The sequence below is a fragment of the Macrobrachium nipponense genome, chromosome 17 (assembly GCF_015104395.2).
Source record: "Macrobrachium nipponense isolate FS-2020 chromosome 17, ASM1510439v2, whole genome shotgun sequence".
Lineage (NCBI taxonomy): Eukaryota > Metazoa > Arthropoda > Malacostraca > Decapoda > Palaemonidae > Macrobrachium > Macrobrachium nipponense.
The window spans coordinates 55,041,543-55,063,147 of record NC_087210.1 but is presented as its reverse complement, the minus strand read 5'-3'; the positions used below and the strand labels follow the sequence as shown (position 1 = coordinate 55,063,147).

The 21,605-nt window shown below is 40.4% G+C and overlaps 1 protein-coding gene across 2 annotated transcripts in view; it reads right to left on the bottom strand.

Annotated features, from left to right (window-relative positions):
* Positions 1 to 21,605, bottom strand: part of LOC135196241 (uncharacterized) — a 240,237-nt gene that overhangs the window by 90,628 nt on the left and 128,004 nt on the right. For both annotated transcript variants that reach the window (XM_064222919.1, XM_064222920.1), the window contains exon 5: positions 17,988 to 18,136. In XM_064222919.1, the coding sequence (XP_064078989.1) occupies positions 17,988 to 18,136 (149 nt within the window). The remainder of the gene's footprint in view (positions 1 to 17,987; positions 18,137 to 21,605) is intronic.

Genomic DNA, 21,605 nt, shown 5'->3' with positions numbered 1-21,605 from the left:
ATCCTCAGTCCCTCTGATTCTAAAGAATCGTCTTCGGCCGTGGGCGAAAGTCAAGAATTTGTCAGTGTCAGTACCTCTTCAGTTCCCTCCACCAGGGATTACCATCCACACAGACGCGTCCTTAAGCGGCTGGGGAGGGTATTCCCAGGTCCAAAAGGTTCAAGGAACTTGGTCACCTCAGTTCAGTCAGTTCCATATAAACGTACTGGAGGCAATGGCAGTGTTCTTGACTCTAAAAAGATTGCGCCCACCAAAGTACTCCCACATAAAGCTAGTTCTGGACAGCGCAGTGGTAGTACATTGTATAAACAGAGGAGGCTCCAAGTCACGTCATCTAAATCATGTGATGGTAGCCATCTTCTCCCTGGCAGACAAGTTCAGTTGGCATCTCTCCTCCACTCACATAGCGGGAGTGAGAAACGTCATAGCAGACGCGTTATCCCGATCAGTACCCCTAGAGTCGGAATGGTCACTGGACAACAGTTCGTTCCAATGGATCCTTCAAAGAGTCCCAGGGCTACAGGTGGATCTCTTCGCATCTCAAGCGAATCACAAACTCCCCTGTTATGTAGCCCCCAACCTGGACCCTCTGGCCTACGCCACGGACGCCCTGGCTCTAGACTGGAACAACTGGAAGAAGATTTATGTCTTTCCCCCAGTGAATCTTCTTATGAAAGTTTTAAACAAACTCAGGACGTTCAAGGGTCAAGTGGCTCTAGTAGCCCCAGACTGGCCGAAGAGCAATTGGTATCCCCTAATTCTGGAGCTGGGCCTTCGTCCTCTTCGGTTACCCAATCCCAGGCTCTCCCAGTCAGTACAAACGAAGACTGTGTTCGCTTCCTCAGGGATTCTCAAAACCCTAACTTTATGGATTTCATGAAGTTTGCGGCAAAAGAGATGCGAATATTGACCCTCAGAATATTCTCTTCTTGGAATCTGATAAAAGGGATTCAACTTTGAGACAGTATGATGCTGCTGTCAAAAAGTTAGCAATCTTCCTGAGAGAATCTGATATCAGAATCATGACAGTTAATTCAGCTATATCCTTCTTCAGATCCTTATTTGAAAAAGGTTTAGCAGCTAGCACGATTACGACAAACAAGTCAGCCTTGAAAAAGATATTTCAATTTGGGTTCAACATAGACTTGACGGATTCCTACTTCTCGTCTATTCCTAAGGCATGTGCTAGACTTAGACCTTCTGTAAGGCCTACGTCAGTTTCATGGTTCTTAAACGATGTTCTAAAGCTGGCTTCAGAAACCGATAATGACACATGCTCGTTTATAATGCTCTTGAGGAAAACCCTGTTTTTATTAAGCTTAGCTTCAGGAGCAAGAATTTCAGAACTGTCGGCTTTATCCAGAGATCCGGATCATATTCAATTCCTTCCCACAGGGGAAGTACTACTTTTCTCCGGAACGTAGCTTTTTAGCAAAGAATGAAGATCCTTTGATGAGGTGGGAACCTTGGAAGGTACTACCCCTTCCACAAGATGTATCTCTTTGCCCAGTTACAACCTTACGAGCCTTTCTGTCCAGGACCTCCTCATCCTCATCGGGTCCCCTCTTTAAGAGGGAAAAAGGTGGTACTTTATCCATTAAAGGCATCAGGCAGCAAATCCTGTACTTTATTAAGCAAGCCAATCCTGACTCTTTCCCGAAAGCACATGATGTTAGGGCAGTAGCCACCTCAATTAATTATTTCCAACACATGAACTTCGATGAGTTGAAAAAGTATACCGGATGGAAATCGCCGACAGTGTTCAAACGCCATTACCTTAAGTCCTTGGAAGCTCTGAAATTTTCAGCAGTAGCAGCGGGAAACATAGTTTCCCCTGATTCTAGTTAATTTGTAGTAGAAGATTCAGTCCTCCTTTCTACCTGCTTCACCCAACAGTTCGTCTATTCCTACCGTGTTCATTTACATTCACCTGGTGTCTTAGCTGCTTTTATGATGATGTAGTGGGTGCCCCTTAGTTTTTGCCAGGGACACTCACAGATGATTATGGATTTTGATCTCATGATGTTACCCCTTATTTTTATGCTAGGGGATACATCTCAATTATAATGGTTACGGGTTTTGTATATTAAGTCATATGCATTCCTTATATATTATCATTGTTGTTTAATTTGTTCATTTGATTACTTTAATTGCTATTATATTTTGATACATGCCTTTACACAGATACTATTTTGTTACATGTAAGCCAATTTACCTCTGTACATATGTAAATTACCTTATGATAAGAAACATGTTTAGAATTAAGGGTAATTTAAGCATATTTCTGTTTTGTATCACTGTGTATTTGTATCTTTTTAGCAATTATATTCTTTTTTATATTTACATTATTTTTTATTTGAGACCTATTCTGATTTATTTTATTACTTTTGTTTACAATCTTGTGCTATTTCTCTGGTACGATTTCGCGCAGCGACACGAGCTGAGCCCAGAAAAGGGATTTTGACGTAAGGAAAAATCTATTTCTGGGCGATTGGCTCGTGTCGCCAGCGAAATCCCACCCTACCCATCCCTTCGCCCAAGATTGTCTGCTAACTTCAGGATGGCCACCAGAGGCGCAGCAGTCGGCAGCATGGGATGGAGTAGTAGTAGTACGAGCTGCTCACTCTGTGGGTCGGCTCTCCTCATGGAGGGTTTTTGTTGTGGGAGATTTCTATTGGTTTTTGGCTCGTGGTAGTGGTCTCACTCGCCTAGTGTTCATACCGACACCCTCTTGGAGGGTGAGCGAGTCAGTTGTACTGACCTTTTTCTTTATTTTATTTATTCTCTGGTATGTGTTAGTACATTTACCCTAGAAATAATAGATTAAAGGATATTTCGCTGGCGACACGAGCCAATCGCCCAGAAATAGATTTTTCCTTACGTCAAAATCCCTTTTTTGACCATTTCGGTAGAGTCAAATTTGACCGAAGGATGAAATTTTGGCACTTATCGTTATTTATATAAAAATATTTCAAAATTGATAAAAGCTACAACCATGAGTTGTTTTTTGTTGTATTCTACATGAAATTGCGCACATTTTCATATAAAATACTCCATGTAACGGCTAAAATAAAATGGTGCAAAAATTATGTCAAAGTGACGAAATAATTTCTGAGATGTGTCGCTGATGCTTTTTAGTGCGAGAAGAAAGAAATTCGCACTTGCACGCCTGGGTAATGATTGTAAACAAAACAACGCCTTGATCTGTGAGCTCCCAGCATCCCCCAAGGTGCGTGATTCAAAAGTTTTCCCCTAGTAGGCCTATAACTATTTTTCCGCGAATTTAAAAAAAAAAATTTTATATCGACGTACCATACGTCCAATCGGCACCCAACAGACAATTTATATCGACATTTAATACGTCCAATCAGCATTAAGGGGTTAACTAGTGTGCATTGTTACCTTGAATAATATGTACTAATAAATGATGAATACACTTCAATGCAACAGTCTGCAGAAACAGAAGTGTACTGCTGCTGATGTAATTTTCTTATTACAGAAGTACTGATATACTGTACATATAAGAAAACCCTTAGCATTAGATACTAAACTGGTATGTGTTATTAACCCTCTTACGCCGAAGGGGTATAATAAAAATTGTCTCCCTTATGGCGCAAAAACAAAATTTCATATATAATTGTATTCAAATCGCGCTGTGAGCAAAACGGTTAAAGCTAACAAGTTAATTTTTTTTCGTTGTATTGTACACTAAATTGCAATCATTTTGGTATATAACACATTGTAAAATGATCAAAGCAACACAGAGAAAATATTATCACAAAATGATACATGAATTCGTAACAAGCGGACGTAAAATTTTTTTTTTTTCAAAAATTCGCCATAAATCTAAATATTGTTCTAGAGACTTCCAATTTGTTTCAAAATGAAGATAAATGATTGAATATTACTATACTGTAAGAGTTTTAGCTTACAATTGCAGTTTTCGACCATTTCGGACCAGTTAAAGTTGACCGAATGTCAAAATTTTTATATATTTTTTTTATATACAAATATTTCAAAAATGAGAAAAGCTACAACCTTCAATTATTTTTTGTTGTATTCTACATGAAATTGCGCACATTTTCATATATAAAACTCTATGAAACGCCTGATATATAACGGAGCAAATATTACGAGAATGCGACGTATGCATTTCGGAGATTTGCGGCGGAGAATCCACGCGCGGAGGGAAGGAAAGTTTTTTTTAAATTCACCATAAATCTAAATATTGTGCTAGAGACTTTGAATTTGTTTCAAAATGAAGATAAATGACTAAATATTACTAGACTGTAAGAGTTTTAGCTTACAATTGCGTTTTTTGACCATTTCGGTAGTCAAAGTTGACCGAACGTGGTTTTTTTCTATTTATCATGATTTATAGGCAAATATTTTGAAAATGAGAAAAGCTACAACCTTCAATTATTTTTTGTTGTATTCTACATGAAATTGCACACATTTTCATATACGTATAAAACTTTATATAACGGCTAATTTAAAAGGGTGCAAACATTACGACAATCAGACAAAAAAATGTCTGATTTTTTTCGGAAGTTACTGCGCGGATGTAAGGAAAATGGTTTTTTTTCATAAATTCACCATAAATCGAAATATTGTGCTAGAGACTTCCAATTTGTTGAAAAATTAAGGTAAATGATTGAATATTACTAGAATATAAGTGTTTTAGCTTACAATTGCGCTTTTCGACCATTTCGGTAGAGTCAAAGTTGACCGAAGGTTGAAATTTTGGCACTTATCGTTATTTACATGAAAATATTTCAAAACTGACAAAAGCTAAAACCATGGATCGTTTTTAGTTGTATTGCACACATTTCCATATATAAAACTTTATGTAACGGCTAATTTAAAATGGTGCAAACATTACGACAATCGCACGAAAAAATTTATCGGAAGAGTTATCGGGCGGACGTAAGGAAAATGTTTTTTTTTTCATAAATTTACCATAAATCGAAATATTGTGCTAGAGACTTCCAATTTGTTACAAAATGAAGGTAAATGATTGAATATTACTAGAATATAATAGTTTTAGCTTACAATTGCGTTTTTCGACCATTTTGGTAGATTCGAATTTGACGAAAGGTTGAAATTTTGGCACTTATCGTTATTTATATGAAAATATTTCAAAACTGATAAAAGCTACAATCATGAGTATTTTTTTTTTGTATTCTACATGAAATTGCACACATTTTTATATATAAAACTTTATGCAACGGCTAATTTAAAATGGTGCAAAAATTATGTCAAAGTGACAAAATAATTTCTGAGATATGTCACTGATACTTTTCAGTGTGATAAGAAAGAAATTCGCGCCTGCGTAACGATTGTAAACAAAACAACGCCTTGATCCATGAGCTCCCATCATCCCCCAAGGCGTGTGATTCAAAAGTTTTTGCCTGGTAGGCCTATAAGTATTTTTCTGCTAATTTAAAAAAAACTTTTTTTATCGACGTACCATACGTCCAATCCGCACCCGACAGACAATTTATGTCGACGTTTAATACGTCCAATCGGCGTAAGAGGGTTAATTCAGATAATAATTACTGATGACTGTTAAAAATTTTTTTTGCAGTGTATTTTTCCTAAGTATAAAAACCAGAGCTTTATGTAAGAAATTACTTAAAAACTTTGTGATTTATTCATATGGGAATAAAAACCAGTACCTTTTATGTAGAAGATTCCCTCCTTAGAGGGAGGGCAGTCTCTCAATTATGGGGGCAAACTGAATCTCCACCTATTTATGGCATGTTCCATGCCTCAGTCATGAGCACAAGAGCAACAACTATTAACCTCCTATATGATCCGGAGTGGGATGTAGCTGAACTCTCACTCTTACAAAACTTTACAGAAATAAAGTCTTGCCATAAATACAGAGCAGCACAAGTCAGAAGGAAACTAGTACATTATCTGGGATGGATCAATCATAACTGATACTCAAATTTGAAAGGAAAAAATATCCTGATCCTCACAAAAATGACACTTTTATTATAAAACATATTTTTGTATATACTTACCCAGAAATTACATAGCTACAGTTTCTACTTTAACAGCAGCTTGAAATTTTGAAATTTACGGTAGTGCTCTTTTTTTTGGGTGTAGGTAACTATCCCCAGCCACTTACGGAGAAGAATAGGTACACCAGTGCTAATGGGCTCAATTCATTTACAGTTGACCCCCATATTCGTGTGGTTAGGGACCAAACCCCCTACACTTACCAAACCTCTGCGGTATATTGGAACCACCTTCTAAAAACCCTTACTATATTATGTAATGTTAGTTAGAGAAAATAGTGTAGATATAAAAGAGATAGAGAGAGAGAGAGAGAGAGAGAGAGAGAGAGAGAGAGAGAGAGAGAGAGAGAGAGAGAGAGAGAGAGACCGAGGAGAGAGAGGGAAGAGAGAGAGAGAGAGAGAGAGAGAGAGAGAGAGAGATGAAGTAAGAAAAACCTTGTTGTGTCTTTGTAACCATCCTGAGAACTTAAAAAATAAAATTACTACAAGAGTCCTGAGAGTATTCAGAGAATCTACAATTAAATATAAAAATTCCTTACAAATGGTGGTAATGCTAAAGAATCCGAGAAGGACATAACAAGTGCAGGATGAAACACATACGAGAATAACAGACGACAAGGCACATCAAGGAAAAACACTCCCGCTTACAGATGTCAACATTTACAGAAGCTGAAAATATAGCAGCGGGTATTGAAATAGAATTTGTAAACATTATTACTTAGAAAACCCCAAGGCTAAGAAAAATATGCCCAGAAGATTGAACAACAAATTCAAGAAATGAAAACCTCATACGCATGAAGGAAAGTCAAAGAGAAACGGCAAATGTAGTTAAGCAGCGGCAACAGCAGCGGTACCTACAATCATTTCTCTCTCTCATAGTTGAGTAGATCAAGAAAGTATACAGGGAGCGGGATGAGTAAGATTCACTCTCATGACAACAATACCCCGTCAGTGTTCGTTGTTATCGACACACACAAGCAGATCTCTATACACAATCTGCTAAAATGGATGAAAACATTTCAGAAGTACGTAAAAATCCCCTTGGAAAGAGGCAGAGACTCCCAATGAAGGACTTTCCCCAGTAAAATACGACAACTGTCTCTTTTGAGTAAGACGAGGTGGGGTACAAAAAGTAGTTTTACCAAGTGCCCTTTTCTCTTTCAACCAGGAATCAATCTTGGATAGAGCCTTATTGGAGGAAGATGAAGGAAGTCCAGAGAAGAAGTTACAGCTGGAGAAAAGATTGGTTAGAAGACCAAAAATATCTCCGGAGCGATGAAAAATTCGAAGTTGGTCGCTCCTGGTCCAATACTTCTTCCTCTGACAAAATCGAAGACGTTGCTAAATCTGGAGGGTTCTTCTGCAGAAAACTTGTGGTGCAGAATGCTTTCCTCATGGCGCCAAACTGGTTGTAATCTTCAAAACTGCTGGATATTCATACATCAGGCATTTTTGGTACTCAGACACTGAGCATTCAGGCAACTGACACTTGGACACTGGGTGCTTGGAAGCTGGACACTCGGTTACTGGTCGCTTGGATAGTGTTCACTCATAAACTGGACTCTTGGACACAGAACATTTGGGTGCTGGAGGCCTAGACCCTGGGCACTTGGACCCTTGTTCTCAGACATTGAAACTTGTCGCTCAGACACAGGGTGGTCAAACGATGAAACTGGTTGCTCAAACACTAGGTACTCGGACACTCATTGCTCAGACACTGATTACTTGGAAACTGGACTTTCAGACACTATAGGATGTTCAAATATGTAGAAGAAACAGGTAAATTGACATCATCAATACAGGCAGTCCACGATTATTGGCATATTTGGTTAATGGCCATAATGTGCCAAGTTCCGGTTATTGGCACCGATAATAAGAGTTATGGCGCTGATACTTACATAACAGAGGTGCCATTAATTGGTTATTGGTACCAAAATCCGGTTATCGGCGTCGCCCATAAATTGCAGTTTCGGTTAATGCTGATTTTTGCTTATCATCAAGCCCGTTGGAACAGAACCCTTGCCGATAACATGGGACTACCTGTAGACAAATTAACCTGACTAGAAGTCCTAGCTTCAGCTCTAGTAGCTGCCTTCCTATTCCTGTCACGCTGAAGTTTGTCTGAATAAGCCTCTAAAACCTGCCATTTTCCCTTGTCCCATTCTGTACACTTATCACATGAAAGAGTAAAAGAACAAATTTGTCCCTTACAATTGCAACACATAATGATTGTCGTATTTAGGTGAAATCAGTTTTGTCTTGCAGCATCTAACACTACATGCACCAGAGTCTGACATAATTCTAATCCAACAGTCCATATCAGTAAATGAATCAAAATCAGCTATGCTAATATAGTCAGTGCTATCAGAATCCAAGAAAGGGATTTTGACGAAGGAAAAATCTATTTCTGGGCAACGACCTGTGTCGCCCTGTGAAATGGTTCCTTTGATACTATTTCTGAAGAATAAATATTGCTATTCATCCTAGAGAAAAAAGAAACAATATAATGCCAAGATAAATGGCTCGCTCACTTCTTATAGAAGTGTCGGTATAGTAAGGAGCGAGTGGAATCACTACCAGAGGTCCCTTGCCATTTAGCTTCTTCCTTCGACAAAACCCCGAACTACGGAGGAGCCGTGCTACAGCTCCCGGTCTACTACTACCGTGAGCGCCTCCGACGCCTGAGACGTCATTCCTGAAGATAGCCTCCAAGCTTGGGGTAAGCTGGGTGAGGATAATCTAACTACAGGGTGGGGTTTCACAGGGCGACACAGGTCGTTGCCCAGAAATAGATTTTTCCTTCGTCAAAATCCCTTTTCTGGGCTTGACCTGTGTCGGCCTGTGAAATAGTACCAGAGAATGCCAAACACCAAGCTTGAGGAACAGTACAGATAAATTAAGAAGGTAAAGTTAAACACTTGTAAGGTTAATAGTATAATAATCAACTAAAATTACAGTCTTACCCTAAGGGAAGTATAAGCCCTAAAACACGGGTTATCACTTAAAATTAGTTAGCCTAACAACAAACAATAACAATACAGGTTAGGCAAAGACAAGATATAAGTTGATATATACAAAAGAATGGAACTGAATCCGATTAGAATGATGAACAAAAGCAAACTCAAGGTAACCCAATACATGGAGGCGACTAAACTAAGTAAGGGTGCAATGGGGCAGGTAGAAGGGAAGGCTACAAGAAGTTATAGTAAAAATTAAGAATCAGGAGAAACTGTGTTTCCAGCTGCCACTGCTGGAAATTTGAGGGCTTCTAAGGGTTTTAGGTAGTGCCGTTTGAAAACTGTCGGAGATTTCCAGCCTGTATACTTCTTAAGATCGTCAAAATTCATGTGTTGGAAATAATTAATAGATGTGGCCACCGCCCTAACATCGTGGGCCCGAGGAAAGGACTCTGGATTGGCCTGTTTAATGAAGTATAAAATTTGTTGCCTGATCCCTTTTAGGGATAAAGTACCACCTCCCTTCCTAATGAACAATGGGCCTGAAGATTTCAGAGTTGTTCTGCTTAGGTAGGCTCTTAATGAGTTGACAGGACAAAGGGAAATGTCTTGAGGTAGTGGTAGGATTTTCCACGAGGACCATCTGTCCTGTGGGTCTTCATTTTTGGCTAGAAAATGGCGATCTGGGGATAAGAGGACTTCCCCTGAGGGGAGGAACTCAATGTGGCCTGGTTCCCTTGATAAAGCTGACAGTTCTGATATTCTAGCTCCGGAGGCTAAACTTAATAAGAATAGGGTTTTCCTCAGGAGGGATATATAATTGCAAGAGTCATTGTTAATGTCCGAGGCCAGTTTGAGGACATCATTTAAGAACCAAGAGACTGATTTAGGTCTCGTTGATGGTCTTAATCTAGCACAAGCTTTTGGTATGGACGTAAAGTACGAATCCGTAAGGTCTATGCTAAAACCAAATTGGAAGATCTTTTTAAGAGCTGATTTGGTCGTAGTGATAGTGCTTGCTGCTAAGCCTTTCTCAAACAATGATCTGAAGAAAGTTATGGCTAGGTTCGTTGTCATGACTTGAGAATTTGACAATTTAAGGAACTCTGCTAGTTTCTTGACAGATGAATCATATTGTCGGAGAGTAGATTCTCTTTTATCTGATTCCAAGAATGAGATATTCTGGGGATCAATTTCTGCATTCCTCATGGCTGCGAATTTCAGAAAATCCATAAAGTTAGGTTTTCTGAATTCTTGAGGAAGCGGACACAGTCTGAGTTTGCACTAACTGGGTTAGTTTGGGGTTGGGAATCCGTAGTGGTCGGAGTCTCAACTCTAGGAGTAGAGGGAACCAATTGCTCTTGGGCCAGTTGGGAGCTACTAGAGCTACTTGGCCTTTGAATGTCCTGAGTTTGTCTAAAACTTTCATGAGAAGGTTCACCGGAGGGAAGAGGTAAATATTCTTCCATTCGTTCCAATCGAGGATCATTGCATCCGTAGCGTATGCTAGAGGATCGAGGTTGGGTGCCACGTAACAAGGGAGTTTGTGGTTTGACTCCGTGGCGAAGAGGTCTACTTGGAGTCCGGGGACTTGTAGACTGATCCAATTGAATGAACTCCTGTCCAGTGTCCACTCCGATTCCAACGGAGCGGAGCGTGATAGAGCGTCTGCTACTACGTTCTTGAACTCCTGCCAGGTGAGTGGCTGACAGGTGCCATTTGTTTTTGCATGCCAGAGAAAAGATGGCTATCATGACATGGTTCAAGTGGCTTGACTTGGATCCGCCCCTGTTGATGCAGTGTACTACTACTGCACTGTCCAGAACTAATTTGAAATGAGAGTTCTTGGGCGGACGGAGTCGTTTCAGTGTGAGGAATACTGCCATGGCCTCCAGTACATTGATATGTAGCTGGCGGAATGTTAACGACCAAGTTCCTTGAACTTTTTCGTACTGGGAGTATCCTCCCCACCCTGTTATGAGGCGTCTGTGTGGATCACTAATGATGGAGGGGGAAACTGTAGAGGAATTGCTTTTGAAAGGTTCTTTGTCTCCGTCCAGGGGCGGAGACGTTTCCGTAAGATTGCTGGGATAAAGGCTAGTTTGTCCCGTGATCTGCAATTCGCTCTTGAGCGCCATACTCTGTTTATATCTTTGAGTTTGGCTCTGAGCAGAACGTCTGTGACTGATGCAAACTGGAGTGAGCCCAGGATCCTCTCCTGGCACCTCCTGGATGTTTGTTGAGTCGTTTGAGAAAATTGTTTTGTAGCTCTTGCAATTTCTTCCTTTTCAACGACGGAATTGATAGATGTTGTTGTAAGTCCCACTGAAGGCCTAACCACTGGAATCGAGATTCCGGTGTTAGTCTGGACTTGGTTTTGTTTATTTGAAAACCTAAATGTTCCAGGAATTGATCACTCTGACCGTTGCTTCTTTGCATTCTTTGGGGTTCTTTGCCCAAATAAGCCAATCGTCCAGATAAGCCACTAACATTATTCCCTGTTTCCTTAGCTCTTGCACTACTGCTTCCGCCAAAATTTGGTGAAGATCCTGGGGGCTATGTTGAGCCCGAATGGCATTACCTTGAAGGAGTAGGATCTGTTGCCTAGTTTGAAGCCTAGGAATGGACGGAAGTGTCTGGCTATGGGAACATGATAGTAGGCATCTGTAAGATCTATAGAGGTTGTGACGGCCCCCACGGGGAAGTAAGGTCCGTACCTGCGAAACGGTCAGCATCCTGAACTTGTCGCAATGAAATGAATAAGTTCAGATGGGACAAGTCTAAGATGATTCTTCGGTTTACCGAGTCTTTCTTTGGCACGCTGAACAAGCGTCCTTGAAATTTTAAATTGTTGACTCTTGAGACTACTCCTTTGAGAAGGAGGTCTTCGGTATACTCTACCAATTCCGTTGTTGGTGCTTGATAGAACTGTGGTTGGAGGAGGGCCCTCTAGCCCAACTCCAAACCTTAGTCCCTTTGTTACTATACTTTGAGCCCAAGGGCTGAACCCCCACCGCTGGCGGAAGAGGTACAGCCTCCCTCCTACCTTGGGATTCTCACTGCTGGTTTGCCGAGGGGCGGCCACCTCTTGCTCCTCGGAAACCTCTTCCCCTGTTAGCAGCCCTGCCGGATCCTCTGAATCGAGAGGCACCTCTTGCTCTACTGCCTCTCGCAAACCTATTGAAAGCCTGAAAGTTCTGGCTTTCATAGTTGGAATTGTAGGCTGGCGAGACAGCAAAGGAAGTGGAGGGTTGAGATTGCTGGGACTGAGGGGTCAGAACAAGGGATTAGGTTGTTGGACCCTTCGGAACGATGGTTCGCCCTTGTTGTGATTGCTGGGACTGCCTGAACCAACGTTTGTTGAGAAGGCTGGAAGGGAGAGAACTTCCTTGGTTTCTTCTTGTTCCTTGGGTTAGGACCAGAAAGATTCCTGCCTCCGCTTTGCTACCAGTCCCCACCTGACTTTGAGGCACTGGTTGACCTTAGAAGCCTCATGAAGGACTTCTGCTACTACTGGTGCTGGAAAAGAGGTCCGTTCCCCAAATTGAGGAAGCAATCAGTTTATTCGGTTCATGGCGGATAGTAGCTTCCGCCAGAACGTGCTTCCTACAATTTCTCCTGGCTATGAGGAAGTCGTAAAGGTCCACACTGCATGGTGTGCAGCAGACCTTTAGCCAAAACTTTAAATAACGGCTCTTGTTGGTATACAAGAGCCGTCATCTCCGCCATAGTCATGGAGGAAAGGGATCTCGCGAGCCTAGTCCGGGCGTCGTACTCCATCTGGATGAGAGAGTCCGACAACCTGGGGAGTCTCTCACTAAAGAGAGAGGTGGCACAGTCCGCCTTTAGTTTTCCTACTGAGAAAGTAGGAACTGCCCCTTCGAAGTACGTCTCGGAGCCTGGGACTAAGAGAGAGGTGGGTTCCGTCTCTCGTAGTTGAGGCAGGGGCTCGTCTTTCAGGGCGGCCTGAAAGGTTGCTTCCACTACCTTAAGGGTCAGTGGTAGCGGAGTCCCTTCCACCGGAGTAAAAATGGTGAAAGGACTCCTAAAGGCTGTGATGCGGGTGTTTTCACACCCCCATTCTTCCAGACTTCTCATTAGAGTCTGCTGTGCCTGTTCCCTCGGAAGGATCACTGTTTACCTTGGGAACCTTGTCCTCTCTCATCATCGCTGCTTCCGTTAGTCGGACGTAGCCAATGAATGGTGGTTGAAGGTCTCTGGGGTGGAACTCGAAGTCCTCACGCCTTCGAGTTCCTATGCCTTCGATTGTCAACATTCCGTTGACAAACGGGGCATACGAAGCGATCCTCCAAGGGTTGGCCGCCTTGAATTCCGGCAGTTGGCTGGAATCTGGCAATTGGAAGAGGAGAAGGTGGCACAGATAGAGGGGAACCTGCCGCAATCGAGGTTTGGATCCCGGCGATGGCATTCTCCTGAGCGGCCAGCCGTTCCGCCAGCGATTGGATCGACTGGCCGGAAGACGTAACAGAACTGGAGAGCTGGGAGAGCACCGAGCCGACCTTGTTGTCAACCAAGGCCCCTACGATCACTCCCACCTGCTCCAGAATGTTAGCCGAAAAGGATTCGGGATCAAAAAGAGGGACTTGAGCCCGATCCTTACGTGATCTATGTTTGGGGGACCTCGACGCAGAGGAAGAGGCCTCCTTGACCTAACTGATCCGGGGTGGTGAGCCGGAGTTATAGTGTCTGTCAGGATGACCGATTTCTTGGGGAGAGACTTTTTAAGTTTCTCCTCGGTCATCTTAGCCTTGGGGATCACTGAAGTAGCCTTAGGACGGACAGACCGCTGCTCTTCAGTGAAGCCCCGGAAAGAAGTGGAAGTAGAAGGATCAGTAGAAGGTGATGGAGAAAGGGAATTCAGGAAAGGGCCCTGAGAACCCACAGGAGCTGCCCCTACTACACCCTTACCTGTACCCATGGAGTCAATAGCCATGGGTTCAACGTCGAGGTTCATTGCCGCAACGTCTTCTGCAACGTCCTCTGGGAAATCCCCCTCCTGTAGGGAGATCATGACTTGAAGGTCGGCCAGCAAAGGGGCGGCCGATATCGGGTCCACCACTGATCCTTTCTTGGCCTCCTGGGAATATTAGGTCCGCCATATCCTGGGTAAGAATGTAGGGGCGGCCCTTAGAATTCCGGCCAAAACCCCCTACCCAAGCTTTGAGAGTCGACAAAGCTTTCTTCTTTTCTTCATCGAACCCTGTAAAAAAGGGTCTAGAGTTAGGGGGGAGAGGATAGGGGAGGAATGTCTGTTGTGTTGAGATTATATGAATATGTGTCTCATATGTGAAAGGTATAATATAACAACAAGTATTCCAGGTGACGAATGAATGAAGAAAGTGCTAAGAAACGTACTACTAGTGAGGCATCTCCTACTAGCAAGTAGCAGGTTTGGCAAGCTTCATGATGCCAAACGATAAAATCCTCCACTTTCACTGCACATCCTGCATGAGAACGCCATACTATATGGCCGCACAGGTCTTGGAGGATGGCACTGCACCCAATCTCCTGGCACAACATCTGTAAGTCAAAGGATACATGAGTACCAATGACAACCTCCGGTGGAATAATATGCAAACTATCCGTGGGTGCCGGAGTAGGACCAACGGATAGAGATCTACGTATGAATATTACGTAGAAAAATTACGAGGGGGGAAGAAAGTCTCTGCCTCCGCCTAAGCTCACTTGTCATATGACTAAAAATAGACTCCGTAGGGCCCGGAGTTCTCCGTATGGCCCGGAGGTAATTAATATTGAGTGAGCAATGTCAAACTTCTAACGAAGCAAGGGATAGTACGAGAGGCGGAAATAAAAACCCCCCGGAGTAACGCAAAAGATTCTAAACATTAAATAACACAAAATAAAACAAAATAAAAACCCCTTATATCAGTAAGTGCTCGTGTGAACTATCCTAAGTGGATAGGAAACCCAGTGGTTCCCTCCCCCCCTCTCTATGTTCGTAGCGGCGGATACGACACCTGCCGGACTGAACTGAGGGGGAAAGAGTAGGGAAGAATGTGGGGTAGGGGAGCCCTCCCCCTGAGCGGCCAGTTAAGGACGGAGAAGAAGGGGGGAGGGGAGGTCCCGAGCCCCCGAGGCACGTGACGAGTGAGAGTACCAGTAGGGGAGGGGAGATCCCCACCAGTCCCGTGAGTCACCCCCTCTCATGCAGACTCGGACGCTAGCTGTGAGAAACGAGTCATCACCCATCGACGTGGATGGCAATGTATGGAGGGGGGGGAATGGGGGACGGGAGGGGGACCCCGTAACCGGGTGGCTCACCGTGATAAACCGGTGGTCTTCCCAGCCAGGTGAAAGATACGATGGTGGGGAAGAACCGTCGGAACAACATCAATATCACTGATATAAATAGGATTATTTATAATAATCAATCAAATAAAATTAAAGCGATATCTTAAAGCTAGACTAACACGGGGAACACGAAGCTAAGCAAACAGAAAATTAGGTTAATCGCCGATCCGAAGAAAGGGGTATGTTAGCCTAATTTAACCTCTAGTTCAAGAAAAGGGGGGCGGGGGGCAGGCTAATCACCAATCGACAATTGGGGTATGAAAGCCTAACTTAACGGTAAAATAAATTATAACAGGGAAGCTAATCGCCATACCGAAGCATGGTGTATGTTAGCCAACCTAGTACCTATAATATTATTAAAGGTAATCAGGAACTAAGAGAAGGAAAGAGAGACATCAGAATAATTAAGATGATATGACTCTCAATCGTGACTGATAAAACTCCTAACAATGTAAGGCGTAGCTAGACTAAGGTCCGAAACGTGCGGTCGGAGCGTGCCCCGTGGAGGCCTAACTAAAAAACTAACTGCATAAAGATATAGAGACTATGTATAAGTAACCATATCTAAAGTACTGAGAAAAAGGGAAATCTCTAACGGTATGGAAGACCGAAAGAGATAACCCGTACCGCCATGCGGTCGAGGGGCATACCGGCCGATAAGGCTCCGAATATGTATAAAACACGAAGATCATCATAAAATGAGATCAGTAACCCCAAACAGTACTTAACTTAGAAGCAGAAGTTGAAGACATCTTGAAAATAAATCCAAATAAATCCAAATAGAGCGAAACACAGCACCGAAAAAATTTTAACGTTTGGTGTAACGCGCGCTATCGAAGGAATGTAGTCTCAGGCGTCAGAGGCGCTCACGGTAGTAGTAGACCGGGAGCTGTAGCACGGCTCCTCCGTAGTTCGGGGTTTTGTCGAAGGAAGAAGCTAAATGGCAAGGGACCTCTGGTAGTGATTCCACTCGCTCCTTACTATACCGACACTTCTATAAGAAGTGAGCGAGCCATTTATCTTGGCATTATATTGTTTCTTTTTTCTCTAGGATGAATAGCAATATTTATTCTTCAGAAATAGTATCAAAGGAACCATTTCACAGGCCGACACAGGTCAAGCCCAGAAATATACGTATCACCAAAGTCAGCTAGAAAACCAAACCATTTGGTGAACCAAAATTCCAAACTGCTCAACAGCTATCTTATGTCGTTGACCAGCAGAAATGAATTGAGCCTATTAGCCCTGTTGTACCTATTCTTCTCCAAAACTGGGTGGGGATTGTTACCTACACCCAAAACAAAAGTGCTGCCGCCACGAATTTCAAAATTTCAAGCTGCAGTTAAAGTAGAAACTATAGCTACGTATTTACTTGTGTAAATATCACATGTCAATCTGGTAATGAATGCACCTCTCACTAATGCTATGAAAACAGCTTAGAAATATGGATACAAAATATGTACAAATAAAAAATACGAACATAATTACTTTTCGATATGAAGAAATCAATTAGAATGTATTTTTTGCACAGAGTTCAAGCAAAAATACTATTGACCTGACCATCTCCAAAACAATAACAAACTAAACTAGTTAGTAGTAAACACCAAACCTGACTGACTGCCACCAAAATAATACAAAGATGAAAAATACCTAATAACCCTGTGAACCAATACAAATGTACTATAATATAAAAGTTTAATTATTTACAATTGTAGGTCTTATTAATTCTACATAGATAAAAAGCAATAATTTTATGAGAATAAAGGAATAACAATCAATATAGGCAATGCTGAGGAGGAGACAAACAATCCAAACTCTGTTGTGAACAGAGCTAGAGATGCAGGTAAAGTGACATTGGTAACTAGTACCTGAACTCCCTGTGGTTAACACACACACATACACACACTGCTATTATCACTTTTCTTTAGTCTGTTAGACATGAAAATGCAGTGTCTGGGGACATTTGAAAACCATGAATGTTGGCATACAAGTGACTGGGTTTGAATTCAAATAAAGTAGGTATTGTGGCTGCTACAACTGGCTATGTGAAGACATTACAGAAATTAAAACATAATGCCTATGACTTTTAAGAATCTGCCTTCATATTTACATTAATTGTTTCAATATTATTTTATCCAACAGTTAATATTTATCTGAAATAAAATGCCATCGCCAGAGTGATTTTAATTTCACAATTATGATGCCCACTTATCAGGCTTTACTTAAATTACTGATATTTTCAGTTTGCCTCAAAAGTTCCTCAAGCAATCAGGAAGTGATGTAAGAATAAGAAAATCACAAATCACTGATGAACTGCATAAAACATTGATTTTAAATAGTTGTCAGTTTTTTGTGCTGTGCTAACATCCTAGCCTAAAGTGCTAAGGATAATATTTACAATACAGATAATGACAGAAATGCTCCAACACATGAACATTAAACTAGTGAACAATACTGATCATGAGAAAGTATGCCACACAGAACATTTAAGAAAATATTGAAGAAAACATCCTAAGAAAAATGTGCCTCATACAACATGATATCAACAGTACTTCTTATTACTGGCATATTGTGTGTAGTGAAAAGAAAAAAACACCATAACAAATAACACGTAAGTAACATCTATTTTAGAACAATTTCAAACCCTAACAGACAACAAAGAATCACTTACCTTCCGAGCCCTGAGGCATGAATGTTGTAACAACAATGGCGAATGAATTGTTTACAATGTTACGACTTTTCTGACTTTGATGGAAGTCAACTTCTAAACTATTTGAAAGTGTATAAAACACATTTGCACTAGTGCCAACTTCGGAAAATCTGAGGACAAAATTTTAATTAAAGTACTTTATCTATCATATTGTGCAAATATACTACTGTATATATGTGTGATCTTTTAAAAACAAATTTTTCAAAACAAACCTACAATTTACTTGAGCAGTTTGGGGTTTTTATGTATCCTAGATGCTTCAAAGATCATCTGCTGGTTGGACAGCTGCACCATATCAGTGACCCAAGGATCATGGCTTCCATGCAGATAAGAACCTCACTTCTCTGGTAGTTTAGGTTCGTGACTTAAAGGACAGATATCATTAGCTGTCTGGTTAAAAGAACTGCACATGTGCTCCATGGAGAATTAGGTTACAGGAAAGTAGGGTCATAATTTTTTGCAGTCTGGACTATAACAGTGAGACATCAGCAGTGTTAGGAAGTGGGGTATTGATGTAATGGATGGGTTTGTACAGCAATGAAAAAATGTTCTAAAAAATTACACCTGTTTCTCAACATCCTGCTTTAAATGCTATTTGGGTGGGAAGATCAAGCTGCCTATGGAAAAAACCAAAGAATTAGCTAACTGGAATGGGACCTTCTTAGAGCTCTTGAGATAGATCAGCAACAGAATCTAAATCTCTAAATGAAACTTAAAGTCAAATCTGTAATGCCAAAATGACATACAATTAAAAAGTTGTAACTTCAAGTATAAATCCATGGAGCAAGCACTCTTGGAAAAAAGCATGGTAATTGGTTGAACTAATCACAATATAGAAGAAAATATAACACCTGCTGATCATGTCCTGAATGACACACGACTAAACAATAAAACTACCTGCCCTTGTTAAAGAATGTAGTTTTATTTAGGAATCAATAATGTACTACAGGTAAAGATGGGTCAAGCCTGTCAAGTATGAGTCTTTCACCTACTCAGAAAGCTATCTTGCACCTCCACAAGACCATGAGAAAGAGCTAAAATCGCAACTTCACATAGCCAGTGCAAAAAGGCTCATACAGCCATATACGGCTGTCCAAACTAAGTTAAACCTCAAAGGGTTTAACCGATATCTAACAGAATTTACTACAAATATGGAAACCATATGAAGAACTACAGAGGTATCCTTCATTAAACATTTAATACTTGGATGTTCACATAATCAGAAAGAGTTCTGATTATGTGGACATCCAAGCATTAAATGTTTAATGAAGGACACCTCTGTAGCTCATATGGTTTCCATATTTACAATAAATTCTATTAGATATCTATGTTAACTAAAGCCCTTTGAGGTTTAACTTAGTTTGGACAGCCGTATATGGCTGTAAGATGCTTTTTGCATTGGCTATGTGAAATTTTAATTTGAATTGCCACACCCTTCAGACTAATTTTCTATAAACCGATTTGTTTAGTTAGCTCAAGTCACTGTTTTATATGGCTTTAGGTTAATGCTAGACTAATGAATGTTCATTAAACTAGGTCACTGCCTATTATGTATAGGCTTATTTAAAACTTTTAGGGATATAAACCTTGCTGTTTTTATAGGTTACTGGTAAGATATTCCCTTAGAAAGGAGGTTCCTACTTAATCTAATCCTAGGCAATTTGGGCTAAACTACCACCTAGTAAACCAAATAGGATGTTTCCTAAATTGATCTCTCTTAGCCTAGTATAGGGTAATGCCTACTGCAGCTTATCCTAGATCATTCATAAGGTGAGGGCTGCATAAAAAACAGAATCTTACTCATATGTAAACTCATAATTAGGCTAACAGTTTGGTCTGATCCAGGTTGTTTATATCTAGCCCTAGGTTATTTGGTCTACTATAAAAAACAGTAACTTTCTAATGTGAAACTTTATAGTTAGGCTATCACCTAGTATAGGTTTTTATCTAATCCCGATCAATTAATTTATTTTAAAAAGTATGGGATTACTAAATTGTAATTTGTTGCCTTCATGATAGGCTACTACTTCACAGCCCATTTGGTTACTGTTTTTGGTCTACTATATAAAATAGTAACTTACTACTAATGAGAAACTTTAGTTAGGCTACCACCTAGTAGTATAGGTTATTGTATAATCCTGATTAATTAATTCACCTTTAATGGTATGGGGTTAATCAGATATAATTTGTAGCCTTCAAGTTAGTCTTCTACCTTATAGTATATCGGTTTACTGTTTTTCGTCTACTATATAAAAACGGTAACTTACTAATGTGAAACTTTGTAGTTAGGCTAGCCTATCACCTAGCCTAGGCTATTGTCTACAGGTTATATACAAGGAGAAATATCTGTAGCCTTTTATCTAATCCTAAGGTCTTTAGTGAAAACTTAATTCAGGTTTTTACCTAATCCAGGTTATCTTTGTTCACCCTTAAGGATACATAATCCTACGTTTTAGGATACAGTCAATTTCTACTACAGTCTAGCTAACTTATTCTCACTGACTTTATGTAGATTGTAGGCTACTGCCAACATTGAAATCTGAAAGATTTATCTATATTACTAATAATAATAATTGAGGAACATTTTTTCAGATAAAACTTCTAAACAGAATGATAAGATTCTTCACAACAATTTGTGCTTCTACAAATAGCTAACAATCATACAATCATAAATCTTAACCCTTAAACGCCAACTGGACGTATTTTACGTCGACATTTTTTGTCTCTCGGGTGCCGACTGGACGTATTTTACGTCGAAATACAAAAGTTTTTTTAAAAATTCGCGGAAAAAAACATTTAGGCCTACCAGCCGAAAACTCTTGAATCACACGCCTTGGGGGATGCTGGGAGTTCACAGATCAAGGTGTTGTTTTGTTTACAATAGTTACGCAGGCGCGCAAGCGCGAATTTCTTTCTTGCCGCACTAAAAAGTATCTGTGACACATCTCGGAAATTATTTCGTCACTTTGACATAATTTTTTTACCATTTTAAATTAGCCGTTACATGGAGTATTATATATGAAAATGTGCGCATTTTTATGTAGAATACAATAAAAAAAATACTCATGATTGTAGCTTTTATCAGTTTTGAGATATTTTCATATAAATAACGATGCGCCAAAATTTCAACCTTCGGTCAACTTTGACTCTACCGAAATGGTCAAAAAACGCAATTGTAAGCTAAAACTCTTATATTTTAGTAATATTCAATCATTTACCTTAATTTTGCAACTAATTGGAAGTCTCTAGCACAATATTTCGATTTATGGTGAATTTATGAAAAAACTTTTTCCTTATGTCCGCGCGGTAACTCTTCCGAAAAAAATCATACATGCGATTGTGGTAATGTTTGCACCATTTTAAATTAGCTGTTACATAAAGTTTTATATATGAAAATGTGCGCAATTTCATGCACAATACAACTAAAGACAACCCATGGTTGTAGCTTTTATCAATTTTTAAATATTTTCATATAAAAAATGATAAGTGACAAATTTTCAACCTTCGGTCAACTTTGACTCTACCAAAATGGTAAAAAACGCAATTGTAAGCTAAAACTCTTATATTCTAGTAATATTC